The sequence below is a fragment of the Mytilus trossulus genome, chromosome 7 (assembly GCF_036588685.1).
Source record: "Mytilus trossulus isolate FHL-02 chromosome 7, PNRI_Mtr1.1.1.hap1, whole genome shotgun sequence".
Taxonomy (NCBI): domain Eukaryota; kingdom Metazoa; phylum Mollusca; class Bivalvia; order Mytilida; family Mytilidae; genus Mytilus; species Mytilus trossulus.
The window spans coordinates 57,415,572-57,429,294 of NC_086379.1; the positions used below are offsets into that span (position 1 = coordinate 57,415,572).

Sequence of the window (13,723 nt, forward strand, 5' to 3'; positions counted from 1 at the left end):
TGCTTTTTCTTGTAAATGAGAACTACAATATGTTGATAATAGATGCTCAATTTATAGAATACTAGTATATCTGATTTTTACGCAATATTTATACCGAAGTAGCCAAAACTAGTAATTTTATATATTCGAAAGCAAATTTAAAAAAAAATTGACTGTTGTGTTTTGTAGTATATTCAATATGGACTGTTGAAGAGCCGGCATTTGCATACAACGATATAGACTCATATCGAATCTTCATATGTTGTCAGGATGCCCTTGGGTCAAGTATGAGTTACCTAATATTGAGACTGACAGAGGATACTGAAACTATACAATATATCCCTCCAGGTACTTATGTCACATATATAGTTAATATAAGACTGTAGAAAATATGATGGTAGTTAAGCATGAACATCTGATATAGAGATTATAAATTTTCGAACATAATGAATAAATGTCCTGATGTATATACACCATACGTCGTGAAAGTAAAAAAAAAAAAGAATATTTCACGACAAAAAATATATAACAGTAAATAATCTCTGATGGACGAATCAGCAGCAATAACGACGAATATGCAACATGACAAGTATTCATCTTGAAGGCGGAATTAGAAAATATTTCGACATAGGATGAAGCACAACAGGCATATTTGTATGATATACGAAACGGAATTATCACTTCCAGAAAGTAACAAAACTGTCTAATCTGATCTGTCTTTTGCTTGTAGTTTTAGCTTGAATCAAGCATTGTTTTTTCTGAAGAATTGTTGCTAATTATAACATGACAGTTATTTTTATAACGTTGTTAGCTATATGGAATTAGCTCTTTGCTGAATACCATACACTGGCCGAATGTTGTAAACATATCATCTTTTTGTCTCTAGTGGTAGCATTGGCCTTGCATACCTAATCTCCTTATTTTTTTAAAATAATATCTCTTGGAATAATTAGAAAATATCACGACAAAGACAACACAGACATGCTCTCTGTTGGACGATTCATTAATTACTACTAAAAGTCAGCAACTAACGAGAAGATTGTACTAGAAAACACGTTAATTAATGCGTTGCTGATGTTTCCCATTTTTGATGCGTCTATCAGTGTTCACTTGAGAAAACCAAACATTTGAAATAGACACATGGTCTCGAGAGTATCAATCTTCAGGTAACAAGGAAAATACTAGATGTAATCACTGACATACAGATGATCAAAATATCGTTAAAGATTTTGCTCTATGACCCTTGGGTATTTTTTGTTTGTTTTTATCACTCAATAGGTCTGTCTTTAAGCAGGTTTTATATAAGTATAAGACCACGTTGAATCGAGAGGGAAAACAATAAGTACCATTTGGAATACAGACTTTCGGTTGTAATATCGAACCTTCAATAAAACAAAAAAGAATGTTATCGATTTAAATGTTAAGCATTCATAAGACGCAAAGTCAGCATAGTTGTTAAATGAATATATGCTTGGCCTGGGACAAGAAACGTGAGTTTGGGTTTACCAATCTCAAAGCGAAAAGGCATTGGAAAGATTCAAAATTTATTGTGAAAGGTGGGTTTTGTAAAAATTTGAGCTAATTTTCAAATGAAATGTTACGCTTCTGTCACAGGTAATAAGGATAAAGGTTGGCGCATGTAAAAACGTTTAAACCTGCTGCATTTTAATAAACCTGTTCTAAGTAAAAAATGAAGCCTGTTGTTGAGTGATTGTCGTTTAATTGTGTCGTTCATATATCTTTCTCGTTTTGCATAAAGATTAGACTATCGATTTTTCTGTGAATTGTTTTACCCTAGTCATTTTAGGCCCTTCTGTTTGGTGTGAGCCGATTCTCCATGTTGAAGGCCTTACTTTAGCCTAAAATGGTAACACTTTATATATTATGACTTGGTTTAAAAGTTGTATTATTGTTTTTATACAGATTGGTTCTACAGAGCAGTCATTATTTCTTTGCTGCCTATATCATTTATGACAATACTTTCCGTTGCCACGCTTGTAATTACCATGTTTTTCCTAGACGGTGATATAATATTGCCAGAAAGGACTGAAACGACAGTTTTAATCAGCAGAGAGCCAACACTGGTATCAGATGCCGACGATGCTACTATTCTATCTGAAATAGATAATACCACAATTAAGCCTGTAGGCAAGAGTATAGAGTTTAAGGACTTGTATAAGAATGAAGTCGTACAAATACCTGTATGGACAGGGAAATTTCGTAAAGCTCCCCAGGAAACTACCCATAACGCATGGCGTGAAATATCAAATCGTTCCTCTAACATTGAGATTGAAGAGCAATCTAATTTGCCATCTGGATCACGAACAAAAGGAGATGCTTTTGGAGTACAATTGAAGTTATTTCACTTTGGTAAAAAGCCAATGAATTCACTTTCAGCAGAAGAAAAAGCAACGCAAATGCTTCAGAAAAAGAATGCACTGAAAGAAAAGTGGAAAGAAATAATTGCAAAGGCAGAATCAGATAAAAGAAAGAAAGAAATAAAAAAGAAAACGGAAAACCATGATTTGACACCACCTTTAGATAAACAAAATTCACTCATACAGAGTAGGAGAAATTCAATCAATATCGTTGACGAAAGAGGAAAATCGCCAAGTATAAGTGAAGAAAATAGTATATCTCTATTTAAGAATAAAGCTTCTACCACAGTTATCCATGAAGACAATTATGACATTTTTATTGAGAAAAAGAACGAATCGAATGAAACAGATAGTCTTGATTTAAACATTGGCAAACAGTCATCCGATAGTGATGCTGACAATACAAACGCAGACGAACATTCTAGCATTGCTAATATAGATGCATTGAAAGATGAAAGTGAAAATATCAGTGTATTCAATGAAATCGTTGAAACAGGTACTGCAGCTATTGTAACTGATATGAATAAGTGATTTTCATATGACATGTAATGCATTTTGTTGAACAGTTGAATCAATGTAACTTTCCATTACATTTTAGGTATATGATGACAAAATATATTTTCGCTTGCATGAAATTGTGATTTTCATATAATTTGAAAATGACCATGCCGTTGATGAAGGTACTCTTTTTTATCACTTTTATAAGTTATGAAGAGTAACAATATTTGTCTTTTTTAAACCGTATACAAACAAATTTTAGTCCTATTTAATTTTCCCTTAATTCGCTTATAATTTAATCAAAATATAGGTATGTAAAGTACACATACAGATAGATTTACCTTCTTGGAGTGTATACCTATGCAGCCAAATCCAATTTAATAGGAAATTTACTATATTTGTAGAAATGTTCGGAAGGACGCTAGGCTGTAAAAGATTTTTTATACACAGCTGAGTTTAATATGATAAGAAATCACTTTTTGATTTAACCAGAATGACATGTGACCCACTGGACAAACTCGGCTTTTATTGTACATTGTACAAATTTCCCTCTTGAATATGATAGAACTGGTTAATGAAATGGAAAATCAATACAAGTTAAGTTTAACATTTGAATACAAGTTACATTATTCTTTCAAGATGTTAACAAAAACAGGCGCATTTAACATGTTAAATATTGCATGCACACACGTAACCAACCAACTGTGTGAAGGGTAGAAAGTAAAATCACAAAAATACTGAACTCCGAGGAAAATTCAAAACGGAAAGTCCTTAATCAAATGGCATAATCAAATGATAAAACTCATCAAACGAATGGACAACAACTGCCATATTTCTGACTTGGTACAAGCATTTTCTTATGTAGAAAGTGGTGGATTGCACCTGGTTTCACTGCTAGCTAACCCTCTTACTTTTACGACAGTCGAATCAAATTCCACAATATTGATATCGATGCGAAAAATGCATACATTTTTTGACAAATACCATTGTAAAGAGGTATGAAATCCATTACCTTTGCATATCCTTATAGATGATGAAAGATGAACAATATTCATCTTGTACATGGAAGTACATGAAACATACACTGACTATCAACGAGTTAAACTCCATGATCCATGTATTAAGTGTAAACATGTTAATTATTTGAAGTAATAAACAATGGATCATGTGTAGTATGTGTTGCTCCAAACGTAATGTAGTTATAAAGTTTATACGAATTTAATGAGGTTTACTTATCGTCAATAAGACATTTACCCATCAACACAAACAACTAATAGACATCTAGACGGGTTTGCTAAAAGTCACGTTCCTATATAATATATAATGAAAAGGATTAAAAGTTGAAAAATGACGTGAAAATGTAATAACACAATCAATAGGTCAACTAGCAAGAAAAATGAAAAATACGAATACTATATATTCATCTTAAAATGTATTAATTGAAATATATTAAGATCTAACCATGTAAACAGACAACGAATAATGATTACCAACTATCAAATACATAAACTATATAGAATAGTAGATAGTAATACACAATTGGTTTAATTTAAAAAGGTTATTGTCTCTAATGTCGTGTTATTATTTTGGTTCTTGTGTCCGCATTGTACTACTTAAACGTGATAATACTAGTGATTATAAAGGAGGTGAATATTCTATAGAATATGATTGATCTGTTAAATCGATAGATGTAGTATGTCAAAATGATCATTATAACAAATTAAATTGCAAGAGTTTTTGTGATCAGAGGTGGCTAATATATGTGACATGTAATCTGATTCAAAAAGTCAAAATCTTGTTATATTAGTAGTCTCATATAATGATTACAAATGGGTTGAAATATGATATTAACCAATTCAAAAGATTTGTTTTGGTCGAAATCGTCTTAAAAACGACTCTTAAAGGTAAGATATAGTAAAAAAAAAATTATATAAATGTACATCATTTTTTTCTGACATAAACAAACATATATGCAGTGATAATGCTACAATACTTTATTGAGCACTCTTATAGCCTTAATTTATAATGGATTGACAATATTCAAATGCTGCGTAATTATTGAAGTTTGAATGAAATATGTTTCGCACTGATCCATTTTTCTGGTTTTGGTTGCTTTTTTTGGTCTTAAATGTAGAAAATAACGTTTCGCTCTGAATTATTTTTGTGGTTTGTGATGGTTTAGTCTTAAATGATAGGAAGTAACATTTCGCACTGATCTATTTTCTTGAAGGATCAAAAAAATAATTTTGAAATTATCAATCAGTATGCACTTAAGGTCAAGTAACAGTTAATGGGCCACGTCAGAGATTTCAGATAAAATTTGCATACTACTCTGTATGGATGAACTTCAACTGAAAATCGAAAAAATAATGCATTTATCTCATTTATCATTTGAAATATTACTGATTGAATTCTTAAAAAATGGGTAAAAATTTGTATAGAGAATACATCAAATCGGCGACAAAGTAGAATCTGATCTGCCCATTGTATGTGCTTTCTATACAAATATTCACCCATATGGAAAGAAATCAATCAGTAATATTTCAAATGATAAGGAGATAACTGCATTATTTTTTCGATTTGCAGTTCTAATTTCAACGAGCCAAAGTTGCATGCAAAAATTGAAGAAAGATCTGCGACATAGCCCATTTACTGTTATTAGACCATACATGAAAGTGAAAGATTCAAGCAGTAGAAAACCACATTTGATTTTTCAACAGGACGACTAATGCCAAATAGTGTTGATAGCCAGAATTTGAGTTGACCCCATTTCATGTGCGAACACATCCTTTGTTAGTTTATGTTTTGTTTGTGCTTTTTGTATTGTTAAATTGTGGAAAAATGGAAAAACTATTTCATAACTATTGACCAGCAAATACATAAGAAAATGCCTGTACCAAGTCGGGAATATGATAGTTGTTTTCTATTCATGTGCTTTGTCTAAATGCTTTTTTGTGCTTCTTTGATAAATATTTGGTTGTTTTATAGTGATTAGGATTATAACACAATGTCGACTGATGAATCGGTATTTTTTACATTTTTACCTATTATGTCTTTTTGGTTTTTTTCACACATCGTTCTCAATATAATGGAATTTGACGAGACTGTCATGCAAGTGAGAGGTTTAGATTGCTAAAAACCAGGTTTTATTCACCATTTCTACATCAGAAAATGACTGTTCCAAGCAAGGAATATGACAGTTGTTATCCATTCCTTGAGCTTTGATTTTGCTATTTGATTAAGGACTTTCTGTTTTGAATTTTCCTCGGAGTTCAGTAATTTTGTGATTGTAATTTTAAATGTGTGTTTGAACTTTGGATTTTGTCAAGGGACTTTCCGCTTTGAATTTCCCGTTGATTTCGGTATTTTTGTTGGGTTAATTTTTAATCGTACTTAAAAGAAAAAATCAAACATTGATTCTCAAGATCGAAACTTTTCCTCAAAATAAAAAAAAAAGTAACAAATTGTCATACAAGCACCTTAGAGCACGGTGCAATAGTAATTTAAATTTCTTTTAAAATCTATATATCAAGTTAATCAGAAATCAAAGGTAAATTTTAGGGTTACAGTGAACATACCCCTTCTCAAGGGCGTGGTGAATCAGACGTGGACAACATTCAAATGATCTGTTTGAATACAAATTTGTAAATCTCTCCCCTGCAATATTATTAATTCATTAACTTTGTGGCACTGGCATGAACATTCCGATATTATATCATTAAAATGTGCTATAACAAAATTTGGCAAATTGAAGAATGCAATACTCATTTTCCTTGCCTATCTTAGACTTACTTTTTTTTTTTGGGGGGGGGGGGGTCTTCCAAGTTCCTAATAATCTTTGGATTTTCAAATGTTTCGGTCTTGTGTTTCACTGAAAAGAGAGAAATGAGCATCTTCCCCATTTCCATTCTCAATTTTATCTGGTGCAGTAAAATTGGTACCGTTAATGTTATTAGACTTCCTTTCACGTTACAACTGTGTCATCTTCTTCTTTCCGATTTGTTCCTTTATCCATATTAGGCAGAGTTAATGTATGAATGCTGTAAGTTTAGTAAAGGCCACGATTCATGATATTTGGCCCCTAACTCTTATTTCATATCTAGTCACTATATTACCAATCTTTCATTGTGATATAGATCAATAAATCATAATTTGAAATTTCAGCAAAAAAAAACGGAGCTATTTTACGGCCTTATCGAACTTACTCCTTTTCCGAAAAAAATAAATGCAGTTATCTTTTAAATTCACAAGGCGTTATATGTATGGTGTCCTATCACTTAACAACACGAGTAGGGGGGCATATGTTATGCCTGATCTTCTTGCCCTTCCAGAACACTTGAGATCACAACTTATTTTTCTTTTGGATTCCAGTTGCGAAGTCTTGAGTTTTCTTTGATTTGTTTCACAAACTGTTGTTACTTTTTTGGAATTTGCTATCGGATTCTCGATAAGCATCAACGAAGCATGCCATTTATGGAGTAGACCTTATTATTATTTAAAGACTTTTTTTGTTGCTTTGCATGCTTTTATAAAAGATCTGTAACTACTCCAGATATATTGAAATTAGATAAACAAATCACAAGCTGTAGAAAAAGGGAGGAGGATAATTTAAAAAAAAATTCGGAATACTACATGCGAAAATATTATTTCTAAGGACGAATTGAACAAGATGCATGGCAGAGATGTTATAAATGAGCGTATTCGATTAATGGGACGTTTAACCCTATCTTCTCTTAACGTATTTGGTGATAACGTTTAAACAGAAAGTCCTTTATAAAAATTACAAAATCAAAATTTCAAACAGTTCTATCGAATGGAAAACAACTGTCATATCCCTGACTTGGTAAGGTTTTTCCTCATGAAGAAATGGTTAATTTCATCTGGTTTTAAAATAAGTTAAACCTCTCACTTGTATGACAGTCGCATAGAATTCTTATGGCCCCTCAACAAGAAATTGTACTGGTTCAATGAAAATGGACGTCATACTAAACTTCGAAACATAAAAATGAACAATGCGCGACCGAAATAAACAAACCACATCTTCTCATATATATCTATAAACATAATAAGTAAAAACGTCGTGAATTAGAGTACTGCAGTCCACATTGTAATATGCTCTTTAATACTATAAAACACGTGATTGTTTCAACAAAGAAACACAAAATTGAATATAGACAAAGTACATAAGCAAAAATGAACTCAAAATTTACCCTAGCGAAAAGGGTACCGAACCAGATCAGAAGTATATATAAGCAAAAATAGATAAAAATCAAAGGTTAAAAGTATACAAGGAGAAAGAGGGGAACATTCAATTAAGATGATTGATAACATCATTTACTATAGTCTGTACTTCAAGACCATCATGTATGATTTGTGAAGTCGGTACGGAATATTTATCAACAAGGTCTAGGTATCTGCAAATGAGCTTTATTAAAAAAAGGGTCAGACGTTCTTTGACATAACCTATGTTCATCAATTTTCTGCCCAAACACTGATGAATACATGAATACCGAATATGTAAGGAAATGTATATTCTATATGCAGGTACATTTGGTACATAGCTGCTAAGGTTGGGAACATTTATATTTTCAAAATTAAAACCGTTTCGCTCGCCATAGGTTCTTGTATTGATATGACCACTTATATCTCTATAAGACTATTTTTCACTGCGGCTTATCTAGTGGATTTTTTTTTGTAAAACATGCAGATGAGCCGGCAATGACCGTTGTTTGTACGGCATTTTATGAAGCTAAGGTATCCAAAACAAACACAATACGTCCTCAGATTTCCAGTTCAATGTAATATCATCCTTTGCAAATGAAATGATTTTGCATGTGGTATTACCTGAGGGGTCATTTATTCACAGAATATGTCCTTTTCTCTCCTAAAATCCAAAGTATCTACCGCCTATAAATATGTTCTTTAACATTATTCTTTTCAGTATAAACACAGACTATTAAAGTACAGACAGTTGGATTCCGATGAAATAATCTGAAAGTATGAACATGCTCACAATTTCTGTTTTACTGCTTTCCAGTTTTAGACTAGGTAAACTGTTAGATATTTTATCAGACAAAAAAATGAATTTGTATAAGCCTGCATTCTTTAACATTTCCGGAATACAAAGCATTACATGAAAATGAATGCTTCATCAGATCAACAATCAGGGTAACAAACATGAAATTATAATGGTTAACGCAACATCGACTTCAAGAAACACACACTTCTCATAAGTATTTACAATATGTATATGTATATAAAAAATAAACCTTTTAATTGTTACCTGAGGAAAAGGGGAATAATTGTTTCTAGATGCGATTAATCATTGATACTGAGCTGTAATATATTTATATCAAGTAAGTACTTATGCTTCAAGCAAAAATGATGGTAATTTAAATCCTGGTGACAATAAAATCATGATATTTATGAATTTTTGGAACATTATCTTTGATTTGTGGGTCACTAGGGGACACATTAAGGGCACACCATCTATGGAGGAATTAAAATGTGGGCAAATATTTGATATCCGGACGTTAACTATGAACCATTAACTTTTCCGTGCAGTGAGGAACGCATCTTCTAGTTTTGCGATTAATCTGCCAAAGGTGAAGATCGTAGCAGCTCTTTGTTAACTTAAATTTTAGAAAAAGCAGCAACTCAAAACGGGGCAAAACTTTAATTTTAATATACTAGTCTATATTTTCCATTCGTTTTTTATGTTTGAGCTTTTGATTTGGCCATTTGCTTATGGACTCTCCATATAGAATTTTCCTCGGAGTTCGGTATTTTTGTTATACTTTTTAAACCATTTGTCCATTATTCATCAAAATAAGACTGACATTTCCAGTTGGAAAAAAACTAGAACCCTGTAGATATTTTGAAAGGTAGGTTTTTCATCATTTTGCAACTGTCAACCGCCTACGCACTTTTAATAAAAAAAAGAAAAGAAATTCAAACAAAAATTAGACCGTTGGTTTTCCCGTTTGAATGGTTTTACACTAGTAATTTTAGGGCCCTTTATAGCTTGTTGTTCGGTGTGAGCCAAGGCTCCGTGTTCAAGGCCGTACTTTAACCTATAATGGTTTACTTTTTAAATTGTTATTTGGATGGAGAGTTGTCTCATTGGCACTCACACCACATCTTTCTATATCTATAAAAAGACAATTTATTGAAAGCGTATTAATAATTATAGAAAGCAGATCGATTTTGACCAAGATATTGCATAGAATTTTTTTTTATTTAGTGCCAGACTCATAAATTTACCTCATCTACTACACATCGTAAAGATAAAAATAAACGAAGGCTTCTGTAACCATTGTGATTTTCTTTAACTTTAGTAAGACAACTGTGATTTTCATTTGTCTCTTCAGCTGAAAGTGGAGTCTGGGGTGACTGGACACTTTGGACATGTTCTGTTCCGTGTGGATCTGGAACTCAATATAGATCAAGAGTGTGTGATACTACATCTATAAGTGCATGTGTTGGGGACTCTGATGAATCATCTAATTGTGATACCGGAGTTGATTGTGAGTAAATAAACTCATTGTAGATACCAAACTAAACAAAAACTTCAACTTTTAAAAAACCCGAGAAAAAACAACGTACTGATGACAAAATAATTAACAAAAATATAATGACAGAGGCAACCAAAGACTACCGCTGGGATACAGACTTTAAATTTGGGAAAGGAACTATATAAAATGTGAGAAGCTCCACGCTAAAATTTATAACAAAAGAGACGATTTTTCGTTTCCTCTTGTTAATTTTCCCTTTTTGTATAGTGATGTTCCTTTGGCACCATCTAACGGTTTTTATATTTCCCAACACGTTCGTTATGCTTGTGTCTGTTGTGACAGGTTTTTTTTTAATTTTAACGAACGCAATATATGTGTTACTGGTAAATTATTCTAGCTAATGACGGTATTTTAAGGGCAAACGATACAGTTACAGGGGAGGTAATGACGTTTCTAACGTAAATTGTTATTTTCGCGACGTCAAACTATGACTTATCGGGAAAAGATTCAGTTTTCGACTGATTTCTACAATTCAAACTTATTTAACTTGAAAACGAGTTCATGGACCCCTCTTTAAAATGCCATTTGGTATGATTACGCCAGAAGATAATGTGTGCCAATTTTCATGAAAACGTAAATAGTGCATTTTTTTTTAAATTTGATAAATATACAGCAAAACAATGATGTTTTTTCTACATTCATGAACATTTGATAGATATGAGTTATTTCTGAAAAAAAATTGTATTAACTTTTAGGATACTTATAAAATACAGAAATTACAAATTATTTATCAGAAACAATTTGTTTTTATCTTTAAAACAAAAAAGTTATGTCTTTCTTTTGAAAGATAAAGTACGGCCACAAATCCGAATTTTGAGCAAATATACAAAATTTCGACCTCATTTTACTAAAAAAGTAGCACATGAAGGTATATTTTTTTATTACATATTTGATTTAAATAGGTAAAAAATAGTCCATATGTAAATTTATCAAAATGTAAATACGGGATCAAAACTGTATCGTATGCCCTTAAGCCGGCGATTTTGCTACCACAAACTACTTTAAAATTTACTAAATTCTTCCATAGATATAAAGATTTGGTTTTGAACTTCGGTTGTGTCTGTAGAAAACTTATTTCAACCGGGATAGCACATCGGATATATTGTTTATCGTGCCCAGAAGTTTAGAAACAAACCTGGTAAACTTATTGATCCTTAAAATAAATTTATTCTATAAGGTTACCAATTCAGCACTGCAATTAGATCATTGAATATTGTTTTATTGATATTAATATTGATTTTCTTATCAGTATACTAAATGTTACTGTTATATACATATACGCAGTCATGGAACTTCAATCTGTTACTATCTGTATCTTGGCATTGCACAAGGTCATGTTTTCCTCTGACTGTTTATGACGTCTTTACAATTAATCCATTTGATGTTGGATGTGTACTGATTGATAATTTATTCTAAGATGCATGATTTTTTATTAGTTTTAGTGGTTTTGAACTAGCTGTCAGTAACTGCTAGTACTCACAGTTCTGTACTTAGTGTATTTTGGTTGTTGTAATATACAAGTACCCGGCCACGTTCATTCTGTGTTTTTGTTATACATATTTCTATGTGTACCCATGTGATGAGTAAATCCTTTTTTAACTGATTTTTGTTGTTCGTTCTTATCTCCTTTTTTTTTTTATATTATTTGATGTTTTTGTGCTCAATCCTTTCCTAACCTTGAACATTTGTGAAACATAACATGAGATCAAATGTTATTACCAGTTGAGTTTTGCGGATTGGTACGAAGCACAAACAAAGACTTACATAAAATTGAAGACACAAAGTATCGACATAAGAAAACTCGCCACATTTGCTGTGTGTGCTGCATTGTCATTTTTTTTTTTTTTTAAGTTGCACTTTAGTGTTTCTGTTGTTTCGTTGTTTTCCTCTTATGGTTGATGTGTTTACCTAAGTTTTAGTTTGTAACCCGGAATTGTTTTCACTCAATCAATTTATGACTTTCGAACAGCCGTATACTACTGTTGCCTTTATTTACTGTTGAAAATGAGGAGCAAAAGATAGTTCACAGCAAATTACAACTTATAAATTAGCCATGCTCCTCATAACATATGCAACGAATTTAGAAGAAAGATATCATAATAAAAATATTAATTTATACAATGCCAAAAAGAAGTATTGGTAGGACAGGATGTATTACCACAAAATTTCATAACATATTTTGTGATGTGTTATAATAAAGATTTTTTTTGAAAGATGAGTGATTTTGCATATATCGTGTCTTCAAAATATGCTATCAAATGTTCATTTACAGCTTATGATACAATCTGATCGAACAATTTTGCATATACAAGTATCTTCTTTTGAGGTTTGTTTCCTTGTGTGTTTGAATCTTAGTTTAGGTCTTACTTTTCAAAAGTATGCTCGTTTAAAAACATTTTTTATGGTATTTTGTTTTATTTCTAGTCACCTTTTTTGTTTGCCTTTGGAATATTTAAGTTTACAAGTTACAAGTTTTTCTTTCATTTAAAATTTGTTCTTTCTGACTATCCTGATTAAAACGATATGTTTTCACTTCCGTTCTCGTACTATGAAGAACAAAATTATTTATTTTGTAAAATATATTTCGGTACTTTATTGTATCCTTACGACAATTTCTTTTTTGAATTACCTGTGTACGATATTGTCTTTGGCGGAACCTTGTCGAAGTTGTCTTTCTGATATTATTTGACATCTAACTGTTTTATTAATTTTGTGATTACATTGTGACATAGATCAAATTTATTCGTTCAGTGTATACTCATTTGTTTCTGTTAACATGTCATTGGATTGAGTTACGCCATTTCAATTGATATTTTATAGTTTGATGTTACACTATGGTTTCAGGTTGGGTGAAAAATAGTGTCTATTAAAACGTTTAAACCCGCTACATATGTTTGAACCTGTTATTAAAGAGGGCGTTAAATACCAGAGGGACATTCTAAGTTAGGGACCTGATGTTCAGTGGTTGTCGTTAGTTGAAGTAGTTCATAAGTGTTTCTCATTTTTTATATAGATTAGACCATTGGTTTTCCTGTTTGAATGGTTTTACAATAGTATCTTCTGGGGCCCTTTATATCTTTACTGTTCAATGTGAGCCGAAGCTCCGTGTTGAAGACCGTACTCTGACTTATAATGGTTTATTTTTACAAATGTGACATGGATGGAGAGATGTATCATGGGGAATCATTCCACATGCTCTTATATCTATGGTACACATTTTCCTCAAAGATGAATTGATTGAAAAGAACAGAAATTAGAATTTTTGATATGTTTGACAGTTTTTACATATTTTCT

The 13,723-nt window shown here is 31.7% G+C and overlaps 1 protein-coding gene across 1 annotated transcript in view; it reads left to right on the forward strand.

The window, feature by feature from the left end:
• LOC134725394 (mucin-2-like) overlaps nucleotides 1-3,466 on the forward strand; it is a 78,297-nt gene extending 74,831 nt beyond the window's left edge. Inside the window, exons 21-22 of the mRNA XM_063589188.1 lie at nucleotides 169-327; nucleotides 1,903-3,466. Coding sequence (XP_063445258.1) covers nucleotides 169-327; nucleotides 1,903-2,888 — 1,145 coding nt within the window. The 3' untranslated portion in view covers nucleotides 2,889-3,466. The remainder of the gene's footprint in view (nucleotides 1-168; nucleotides 328-1,902) is intronic.
• The last annotated feature ends 10,257 nt before the right edge of the window (nucleotides 3,467-13,723 follow it).